General features: G+C 38.1%; 1 protein-coding gene across 1 annotated transcript; it reads left to right on the top strand.

The window, feature by feature from the left end:
- The first annotated feature begins 110 nt into the window (after positions 1-110).
- On the top strand, positions 111-1,337 carry LOC112097799 (putative disease resistance protein RGA1). Its single transcript, XM_024183379.1, has one exon. The coding sequence runs from the start codon at positions 111-113 to the stop codon at positions 1,335-1,337; it is 1,227 nt and encodes a 408-aa protein (XP_024039147.1).
- Positions 1,338-11,556: the final 10,219 nt, after the last annotated feature.

The following is an 11,556-nucleotide window of genomic DNA, read 5'->3' as shown; positions in this document are numbered from 1 at the left end:
GTAGCAAAGAACGCAACGCCATAAACTCTTTGGATAAGAAGGTTTGTCATTTAATGTTAATTATTGGTGAAGGAGCTTCATTTCCTGTCTCCACTTGTAGAGTTAAAAGAATGCGTAGCCTCTTTATTGGTGGTAACATGCTTGACAATTCATCGTTAAATGGTAAGATGCTAAAAGAATTATTTGATAAATTGACAAGTTTAAGGGCGTTAAATATAGGAAAATGGTCTATCTCACCATGGTATTTCATTCTAGAGATTCCAAGAAATATAGAAAAGTTGATACATTTAAGGTACCTTAATTTGTCCTGTCTGACGTCCATAAGGAAACTTCCTGAGACATTATGTGAGTTATATAATCTAGAAAAGTTAGATATTAGTCATTGTTGGTATCTTAAAGAATTACCTGAAGGGATTGGGAAGTTAATAAACATGAAGCATTTACTAAATGAGAGAACTGATTCCTTAGGGCGCATGCCGGCTGGGATTGCGAGATTAACTAGTCTTCGGACATTGGATGAATTCCATGTGAGCGGAGGAAAAGGTGTTGATGGTCACAAAGGATGTAGGCTTCAATCTCTTAAAAACTTGGAACTCCACCAAGTATGTGGTCTGCGTAGACTGGGAAATGTGTCAGATGTGGATGAGGCTAAGAGATTAGAGCTTGACAGAAAGGAATACCTCTTCAATTTGAAGCTCTGGTTTGATATGAAGGATGAAGGAGGAGAAAGGAGGAAGAACGAGGACGATCAACTTCTTCTTGAAGCCCTGAAACCACCTCTAGATTTGAAGGAATTAGTGATAGATTCATACAGAGGCAACAATGTTTTCCCTAACTGGATGATGTCATTAACCAATCTAAGGAGTTTGGAACTCATTCTGTGCGAAAACTGTAAACAGCTGCCTCCTTTGGGAATATTGCCATCCCTTGAAAAGGTCATCATAACATACATGATTAGTGTGAAACGAGTGGGTAATGAATTTTTGGGGATAGAAAGTGATCATCATGAGCCATCTTCATGTTCATCTTCATCAGTTATTATTGCCTTCCCCAAATTGAAATCACTCACAATTTCTTGGATGTTGGAATTGAAAGAGTGGAATTATGGGATTACAAGAACGGGAAACGCCTTCATCAACATCATGTCACGTCTTTCTTCCTTGACAATTGATAGTTGCCCCAAATTAAAGGCACTACCCGACCACTTTCATCAGACGACAACGTTGAAGGAATTGATCATTGGGTCGAATTGTGGGCTTCTGGAAGAACGTTACCGCAACAGGGGAGGAGACTGGCGTAAGATATCTCGCATTCCCAACCTCGAGATTCGGCCTTGACAAGTGATTTCTTCTTTTACTCTGATTTGCTTTGTTGTTTTTTTTTAATCTAATTAAGAAGCATAAATAGCATTTTGAGTCAACTCCATATTAGGATTCGTAAGAGGATGTGAAAGGAGGCTGCCCTTGACAAAATTCTTTACCGGCTGCAATTGTGTATGATCACTTCAGCCTCAGGTTATCTCTAGTCCTGCTCTGCCATTTTTACTAATCTAATTAAGGATGCAATACTAGCTAATCATTTTTTTTTCAATTGAATATGTCAACTTTAATTCAACCATCAATACATTTTGATTATACTGTGCTTGTTTTTGCCATATTTTATAATGTTGAAAATTAATTAAATAAAAAATAGGGAAAACTATTTAATTATGTTGACTTGGATTGGTGAATTAAGCAGGTCTAAGAAAAAGAATAGCTTACTCGTGAAGGATTGCCACATAATAGGACTCACTGTGATTTAGGTAATTCTCATTAGCTTGCTTCTACAGAGTACGTGTTTTGGCTGATTTCTGTAATTTATGGAATTTCATTTTCATTAATATCTTTGCTGTGTATGTTTAGGTTCAAGCACAAACAGAAACGTAGCTCAAGGGAACCTTAATGAATGCAAAATTGTAGAGCAGAACGAGGTGATAACTGATAAATTATAAATTAATGTATAAACTGTTAAAAGTCATGGCTGGCACCGGCCATCTAGATGGCCGGTGCCAACCATTCAACCATTCAACCATTCAACACGGCCCGCCATTATTGGTGGTGCCGTGTTGACTTATTCTATAAAAAAAAAAAAAAGAGCCAAAATTTTGGCTATATAAAGAAGGCTTCCCACCCTCATTTTTTATCCAATCTTGAGATCTAATTTTTGTAGAGAGAGTTGAGAGTTGTGAGAAGTGATTCTTGCAAGAGCAAAGAATTTTGTGTGCTTAGTGATTTGAGAGTTTGGGTGTATTGGGGTTTTGGGTAGTGAGCTAAAATACTACAATACTTGTAACTCCTTTTCACTAGTATAATATTTCTTTCTGTCTTCGCCCGTGGACGTAGGCTAAAAGCCGAACCACGTAATTTCTGGTATTTTCTTTTGTGCTTATTCTTTATTTTTCTTTCAATTTTACTTTAGCTATGTGTCTGCTTCACCCACCAATTTTCTAACAGTGGTATCAGAGCTATTGGTTGTATTTTTTGGAGTCAGGAACTGTTCACGTAAGGGGTACTATTCACGCATACGGTACTATTCACGTGAAACAGTGGAAGCGATCCAAGAATTTTGCGGTGCAAAGCAGGGAATAGTGGTGTGAGTAAAGCAACTGTGTGGTTTTGTACATGTTTAGGAAAGTTTTGTCACAAAGGCGATAAGAGCTTAAGAGTCTGGGTTTTAAGTGGGACCATTGTGACCCCTCCAGTCTTTCCTGGGAACTTTCCTGGTGTGCATTCTCACACATACTCACAACTATTCAAGGTGGTATACTAGCTTGTGTGCAGTATTTATCAACAAAATGGCGGCAAAATATGAAATTGAGAAATTTAACGGAAATAATTTTTCGTTGTGGAAAATGAAGATGAAAGTTGTATTAAGGAAAAATAATTGCTTGGCAGCAATTGGAGAAAGGCCCATGGAGATAACTGATGACAAGTGGAACGAGGTAGATGGTAACGCCATTTCTGATCTACACTTGGCACATGCAGATGGAGTATTATCTAGTGTGGCAGAGAAAAACACAGCGAAGGAAATATGGGATACTCTCACAAAATTGTACAAGGCCAAGTCACTACACAATAAAATCTTCTTAAAGAGGAGACTTTATACTCTCGAATGGCGGAATCTACAATGGTGACCGACCACATCAACACCTTGAAGACTCTATTTTCACAACTCACAACGTTAGGTCATAATATAGAGGAAAATGAACGTGCAGAGCTTCTACTTCAAAGTCTACCAGATTCATATGATCAACTCATCATCAACCTGACGAACAATAATCCAGTGGACAGTCTAGTTTTCGACGATGTTGCAGCCTCCGTATTAAATAAGGAGAGCATGCTGAAAAATAAGGAAAACAGACAAGCAAGTTCGCAGCAAGCAGAGGCGCTATCGGTGACGAGAGGGAGATCAACAGAACGTGGCCCCAGTGGGAGTCAAAATCATGGTAGATCAAAATCTAGAAGTAAGAATAATGTTAAATGCTACAACTGTGGCAAGAAAGGGCACGTCAAGAAAGAGTGTTGGAGTAACCAGAAGAGAAGAGAGGGTAAAGAACCTGAGTCATCAAATGCTCAGGGGTGTGTAGCAAGTACCTCAGATGATGGCGAAATTCTCTACAGTGAGGCAACAACTGTTTCAAAAGGCAGAAAATGACTTTCTGATGTCTGGCTTATAGACTCAGGAGCTACCTGGCACATGACCTCTAGGACTATCAAAATAAAAATGTTTGATGGTACAATTCGCACAATTGGGGAGGTACGACATGTCAACGGCCTGAAGAAAAATCTATTGTCTTTAGGACAAATGGATAATCATGGGTACAAAACTCATGTGGAGAATGGAATTATGAAGATCATTAAAGGAGCGCTTGTATTGATGAAGGTAGAAAAGATCGGTGCTAATCTATTCATGCTTAAAGGAGAAACACTACAGGAGGCTGATGCGTGTGTCGCATCAAATGGAGAAGAGTCAACGATGATGTGGCATCTCAAACTTGGCCACATGTCAGAACAAGGTTTGAAGATTCTCTCTGAGAGAAAATTGCTTCCGGGGCTCAAATCGGTAAGTTTACCATTTTACGAGCATTGTGTTACAAGTAAGCAGCATAGATTAAAATTTAGTAGATCTATTGCTAGAAGTAAATGCATTCTAGACTTGATTCATTCTGATGTTTAGGAATCACCGGATATATCCATGGGAGGTGCAAAGTACATGGTGACTTTCATTGATGATTATTCCAGAAGATGTTGGGTGTATCCAATTAAGAAAAAGTCATATGTATTTCCAGTGTTTAAAGAATACAAAGCGCGGGTGGAACTTGAATCTGGTAAAAAGATCAAGTGCTTAAGGACGGACAATGGTAGAGAGTATACAGACGGCGAGTTTCTTGCTTTCTGTAAGCAAGAAGGTATTCAGAGGCAGTTCACGGTGGCATACACTCCTCAACAAAACGGAGTGGCAGAGCGGATGAACAGAACTCTTACAGAAAGAATAAGAGCTATGTTGAAGACTACTGGTCTACCCAATTCATTCTGGGCAGAAGCAGCCAAAACTGCCTGTTATATAGTAAATCGATCACCATCTACAGCAATTGGGTTGAAGACAGCGATGAAGATGTGGACTGGAAAGCCAGCTGATTATTCCTACCTACATGCATTTGGATGTCCTGTGTACGTGATGTACAGTGCCCAAGAAAGAACAAAGCTGGATCCAAAATCTAGAAGATGTATTTTCTTGGGGTATGCTGATGGAGTAAAGGGGTATCGTCTGTGGGACCCCACTGCCCACAAGATCGTCATCAGCAGAGATGTTATCTTTGTAGAAGATCAACTGCAAAGGAGAGATGAGGATGATGGCACTACAAAAGAAAAGTCAGAGACTATACCGGTATATATGGAAAATAATCTAGAAGATTCAGATTCTTCTGAAGCAGCACCAGAGCACGAGGAACAAGAACCAGTGGAGTCTAAGGCTCCAGAAGTTCGTCGGTCAACTCGTGAGAGACGACCGCCAACGTAGCACTTGGAGTATGTCACAGAGATCAATGTTGCATACTGTCTTCTAACAGAGGATGGAGAGCCTTCAACTTTCCATGAAGCTTTAAACAGTTCAGATGTTGCTTTGTGGATGACAGCAATGCAGGAAGAAATTGAAGCTCTACACAAGAACAAGACATGGGAACTTGTACCACTACCACGTGGAAGAAAAGCCATTGGAAACAAATGGGTCTACAAGATCAAACGTGATGGCAATGACCAAGTGGAGTGGTATCGTGCGAAATTGGTGGTGAAAGGATATGCTCAGAAAGAAGGTATTGACTTCAACGAGATATTTTCACCGGTAGTTCGACTCACAACAGTCAGAATAGTCTTGGCAATGTGTGCCACATTTGACCTACATCTAGAGCAATTAGATGTGAAAACTGCATTTCTTCATGGAGAATTTGAAGAAGAAATATATATGCTCCAACCAGAAGGTTTTGCAGAAACAGGAAAGGAGAACTTGGTTTGCAGGTTGAACAAATCTCTATACGGTCTCAAACAGGCGCCAAGGTGTTGGTATAAGAGATTTGATTCCTTCATTATGAGCCTTGGATACAACATACTCAGTTCAGACCATTGTGCATATTACAAGAGGTTTGAAGATAATGATTTCATCATTTTGCTGTTGTATGTGGATGACATGTTGGTAGCAGGTCCCAACAAAGATTGAATCCAAGAATTGAAGGCACAGTTGGCTAGGGAGTTTGAAATGAAGGACTTGGGACCAGCAAACAAGATTCTAGGGATGCAAATTCACCGAGACAAAAATAACAGGAAGATTTGGCTTTCGCAGAAGAATTACTTGAAGAAAATCTTGCGACGCTTCAACATGCAAGATTGTAAGTCAATTTCTACCCCACTTCCTGTTAATTTCAAATTATCCTCAAGTATGTGTCCTAGCAATGAAGCAGAGAGAAAGGAGATGTCTCGAGTACCGTATGCACCAGCAGTGGGAAGTTTGATGTTCGCTATGATATGTACTAGACCGGACATTGCACAAGCAGTGGGAGCAGTCAGTCGATACATGGCGAATCCTGGTGGAGAGCATTGGATAGCTGTGAAGAGGATTCTGAGATACATCAGAGGAACCTCAGATGTTTCATTATGTTATGGAGGACCAGAGTTTACTGTCAGGGGCTATGTGGATTCAGATTTTGCAGGAGACCTTGATAAAAGGAAATCCACTACTGGTTATGTGTTTGCACTTGCGAGAGCAGCTGTAAGCTGGGTTTCGAAACTGCAGACCGTTGTGGCATTATCTACAACAGAAGCAGAATACATGGCAGCTACACAAGCTTGCAAGGAAGCTATTTGGATACAAAGATTATTGGAGGAGCTCGGGCACAAACAACAGAAAATTCCTGTGTTTTGTGACAGTCAGAGTGCCTTGCACATTGCAAGGAATCCAGCTTTTCATTCCAGGACAAAGCACATAGGAGTTCAGTATCACTTCGTTCGTGAAGTAGTGGAAGATGGAAGTGTGGATTTGCAGAAAATCCATACCAAAGAGAACCTAGCAGATGTTTTGACCAAGCCGATAAATACTGATAAGTTTTTCTGGAGTAGATCCTCTTATGGCCTAGCAGAAACGTAGGCAACATGATTATGGCGAAACAGAAAGGATGGTGTGGAGATTGATTGATTCTCAATCTAATCTCCAAGTGGGAGAATGTTAAAAGTCATGGCTGGTACCGGCCATCTAGATGGCCGGTGCCAACCATTCAACCATTCAACCATTCAACACGGCCAGCCATTATTGGGTGGTGCCGTGTTGACTTATTCTATAAAAAAAAAAAAGCCAAAATTTTGGCTTTATAAAGAGGGCTTCCCACCCTCATTTTTTATCCAATCTTGAGATCCAATTTTTGTAGAGAGAGTTGAGAGTTGTGAGAAGTGATTCTTGCAAGAGCAAAGAATTTTGTGTGCTTAGTGATTTGAGAGTTTGGGTGTATTGGGGTTTTAGGTAGTGAGCTAAAATACTACAATACTTGTAACTCATTTTCACTAGTATAATATTTCTTTCTGTCTTCGCCCGTGGACGTAGGCTAAAAGCCGAACCACGTAATTTCTGATATTTTCTTTTGTGCTTATTCTTTATTTTTCTTCCAATTTTACTTTAGCTGCGTGTCTGCTTCACCCACCAATTTCCTAACATAAACACCAAGTTTCCATTATTCTCTCATTTTAACTTGATCTGATATTGGACTTGGAGCAAGGAGATGTACTAAGACAGCTCTTATTCCTCACATCAGCATGTATTAAGTGGATTTGAAAATTGGCCCTTGACAAAACTATCAAATGGCTGTATTTGAATCATTCTCAGCCTCAAGTCATTTTCTCCCCTTCTCTCTCGTTATTTGTTATCTAATTTCGAAGCATGAAATATTTGAATCAAGTTCTACACCAGAATATATAATCTTCTAATACTATAAAAAAAAATTTCCAATTTGCAGAACATGTGATCAAGAATGAGAATTAATTTTGCTAGATTGGTGAATAAAGCAGTGTGGCTGAACTTAGGTGACATCAAAAGAGGTAGATTTGCATGTTTGAAACATTACTTCATTGACTTATATATGTTCGTTAATTTGGCTTTCGAGATAAACGATAAATTTTCTGAGCCCGCTGACCAATTAATCTGGTAGTAATTGTATCATATGATTCATGCAGTAGAGCGGGACTACGACCATAAGAAGCTTATTAGTGAAAAGGCTGTTAAAAAGGGCGTTGAGCTAATGCCAGTGGGGTCAAACTTAGCATTGAATTTGATAAGGCATGGGATTCTATTGCCAATTCATATAAGTTTCAGTTTCACTAAGTTTATTGGTTGAACACTGTTAGCTCCTTTTTCCTTTTGTACATTCAGGTGCTATCATTTGACATCCGTGACTGCGGTTGCCAATGCCGTTTTCAAGACTTTCCTCGCATCAGAAGCTGGGAAACCTGGACCTGTAGCTATGGAAAACTCAGGTTTTTGTTATGAGCTATATCATTTTTATTTTATTTTATTTTGGCACTGTTTTGAAACTCTCTAGATTAGGCTTAAGTTGTCCTGATTGTCTATGGTTGTCTATGTAATAGGTTAAGGATGCTGAGCACGCAACTGTTATAACCCAGTTTGTTTGCCCGAAACTGATTTGGCGCCGTGATTGCTGCGGTCAAAAGAAGCACTGAATTCTAAAAGGCATGCAATTCTTGTGACCACATGCCAATTCATATAAGTTTGAATGAGTGTAATGGTTGAACAATGTAAGCTTCTTTTTCTTTTTGTGCAGTTGCATTTAGCTTCAACTTGAACTATTTGAGGATTTGATAGCTGCAGCTTGGAGCAAGCAGCCTCTAAGGCCAGGACTTTCCTCACATCAGAAGCTGTGCTTCTTGACATCAACCTAAACCTGAACAATAACTCAGGTTTTCATTAACAACATTTTCACTGTTTCTCACAAGTTAAACTTTATCAAAATTGTTTTGGTTGTCTATGTTTGCTAGAAACTGGTATGGCGCCCCGCGCCGCACCTCAGCCAGTGACAGCCGGACAATAGGAACATTGTTTTTCTATTTTTTATTTTTTTATTTATTTTAAGAGTTGTATGAGTGAACTTTAAGAGCTTGGGTGAAAGAGAAAGCAGGGTGTATTGGAATGTGGGCTATCAGTGTCAAAGATGAGTAGACAAGACAGAGTAATGTAGCACTTCCTACAACTAATTGTCATTTAACAACAACAATAAGTAATAAAAATATTTGTTATACTAGTTAATGAGCTGATGAATATTATGATTGTAAATTCTGGGAATATACATTGACACTTTCTTAAACGTTTTCAAAGAAATTCATAAATGACCACAAACAATTTGATTTGAAAAAATTGTTCACATTTTACCAGAACTCCATGCATCAGTGTCCTACTTGTGCAAAAATTCAAGAGGCAGGTCTTAAATTTCTACAAGCAAAATTTGACAGTACGGGTCCACAGGATGGAAATTAAGAATGAAATAGATTATATGCTTTGAAAAATAGATTTTATGCAATGTTGATGCCATCCATAGATATCGAAGATAATGAGAAGCAAAAAGTGATAAATCATAAATGCATATAATGACCAAATCTCCATCGTTCTCTCATTGTAACTTCACATGCAATTTGATTGTCAATGAGTAATGATTGTTAGATTGGAGCGGAGGATGTCAAAAGCGCATTTAGTTACCCCAGCTAAGAAATTAGTTGCCAAGAATGCAGGGGATCAAAAGAAGCAGCATATTTGAAAAGGCATCATGATATATATTCTAGCGGCCATATGTGTCAATTTAGGGATGGCAAAATCCGGGTCCGGGATGCCAATTTGCCATACCAAATCCGGATGTAAACCCGGATAATTTAACTCAGGGTAATCCTTATGAATTTTTTTCCCAGTTCTCTAACAGGCCATGGATACAATGGGAAAAAAAACATACAGCCGCATAGCAATTTCACCCAAAAAAGTAAAGGCAGCAGAACGTGAACCAATGCAACTAGAAATTCCGACCACCACAACAAATTAGCAATCAAAAGAACACAAGCTAAAAAATTACAAACACAGATCATCTCCGTTATTACCATTTTCACCCTTACCAGACTCAGCACCAGCCTCCTCATAATCCATCTCCAAAGCCGCAAGATCCTCACGGGCTTCAAAGAACTCACCTTTCTCTATGCCCTCTTATTAGCATTACATCAAACCATATTTGTGGTCAATACGAGAAAAATCCCTAGCAACATTAGTTGAGTTCGATATCACGCACACAGCCCTCTGCGCACTCGTGAAATCACCACCTGAAACAACAGTTGGAGGCTGGTAATTGATACCACACTTGAATCCAGTTTGACACCAATCAACAAACTGAATGGCAGCTGATGACTACAATGATCAACACAGCCGCGATGGCAGCAAAGCGGCGAGACGATGATGACGAAAAAGGCAATAGTTGGCGGCTGTGTTGAATTGATGAAGAGAAGAGGAAGAAGGTTGGTGGCTGCGTTGAGAGAGAGTTGTAAAGCGTAAACTAGTGTTTCATCTTTCTTTTTTTATTCTTTTAACTTTTTTCTTTTCTATTTATATTAAAAAAAATTTAAAATATAATACTAAGAGTAAAGATATCATGGTCCGGATTCTGGATATGCGGGTTGACTCAATTTCGGATCCGGATCTAGATACGTCCGGATTTATTATAACGCCGTCAGATTTTGGATGTTATTTGAATCCGGTACGGGTTGAACCCAATGCAGATTATACAGATTCGTGCGAGTCCGAATTATTTTGTCATCCTATCTACTCATATAAGTTTAAATAAGTTTAGTGGTTGTTCTCCGTTAGCTTCTTTTTTCCTTTTCTCTTATGTAGGTTCTATCAAGGGACGGCCTTAATTTTGATTGCAATGCTGGGTTTTGGAGCATCACTGGCTGTGGTTCCTGACATCAGGTTAACAAAACCTTATTCATCAACTTATACCATATTTCTCAGTGTTCTGAAAATCGCAAGATTAAATTAATTTTATTAAACTGTTTTGTTTTTTTACATTATCAGGCTAAGGGTACTAAGCTGCGTATTATGGCAAATGTCAGAATTCTCTATGGCCCCAAGTATAATGGCGAGGACAATAAGATGATGATGATTATCATTATTATTATCATTTTGGTGAGAGTTACATTTGATCGACTGAATTTTGGGAGCTTGGGTGAGAGAATTTTGGGTGTACTGGGATTTGGTTGTGATATATTATCATCCAATATTTGTATCCCATATATTTTTTTTAATAGTAAAGATTAACTTCACGTCTTCACTAATGGATATAGGTGAAAATTCAAGTCACGTAAAATTATTATATATTTTTTTTCATTTGATTGCAATAGTAAGAACTCTCTGTAGTAATAATGTTCGCACCAAATAAATTTTGTTACTGTAAGGAGGTTATAACTTAATAAAGATGTAATTATAAAAATTAATATTTTACTTTGGTTATCCTTAGTGCAAGTGATATAGGGGGAAAAAGTATCACTATATTAATAGGAATTGGGAAGTTTCCATCCATATCAAAAAGGCGGCTTTGTTTAGAATCAACAAGAGCATATGAAGGAGATTTCACCATAAGAAAGAAAAATTATTAATGGAGGATATCAAATCTAATGTATAGGCATTGATAAAGAAAGACATAATTTTAAAAAAAAAAAATCATATGTTTTTTATAATATATAAATAATTATTACTTGTAAGACGAGTTCCTTAAAATAAGATTCAAAAAATTATAACTTATCATAGTGTGGAACTTATTTTTATGGGTGGGACTATTTGAACCCATAAAACTAATTACTAAACCCAATTACTAAATAAACCTATTATTAAATTTCAAAATTTTAAATTTTACTCAACAAACCCACCTAAATACCTAATATATCCTTACTAAACTCAATTTGTATAACAATAATGCTTTTACTATAAATT

Source organism: Citrus clementina, unplaced genomic scaffold, assembly GCF_000493195.1.
Source record: "Citrus clementina cultivar Clemenules unplaced genomic scaffold, Citrus_clementina_v1.0 scaffold_5, whole genome shotgun sequence".
Classification (NCBI taxonomy): domain Eukaryota; kingdom Viridiplantae; phylum Streptophyta; class Magnoliopsida; order Sapindales; family Rutaceae; genus Citrus; species Citrus x clementina.
The sequence above is the reverse complement of the archived record's forward strand: the minus strand, read 5'-3'. Positions and strand labels throughout refer to the sequence as shown.

What these genes read in the sequence shown, in the direction of transcription:
- LOC112097799 (XM_024183379.1), top strand. Translation starts at nt 111, where the DNA reads ATGCGTAGCCTCTTTATTGGTGGTAACATGCTTGACAATTCATCGTTA.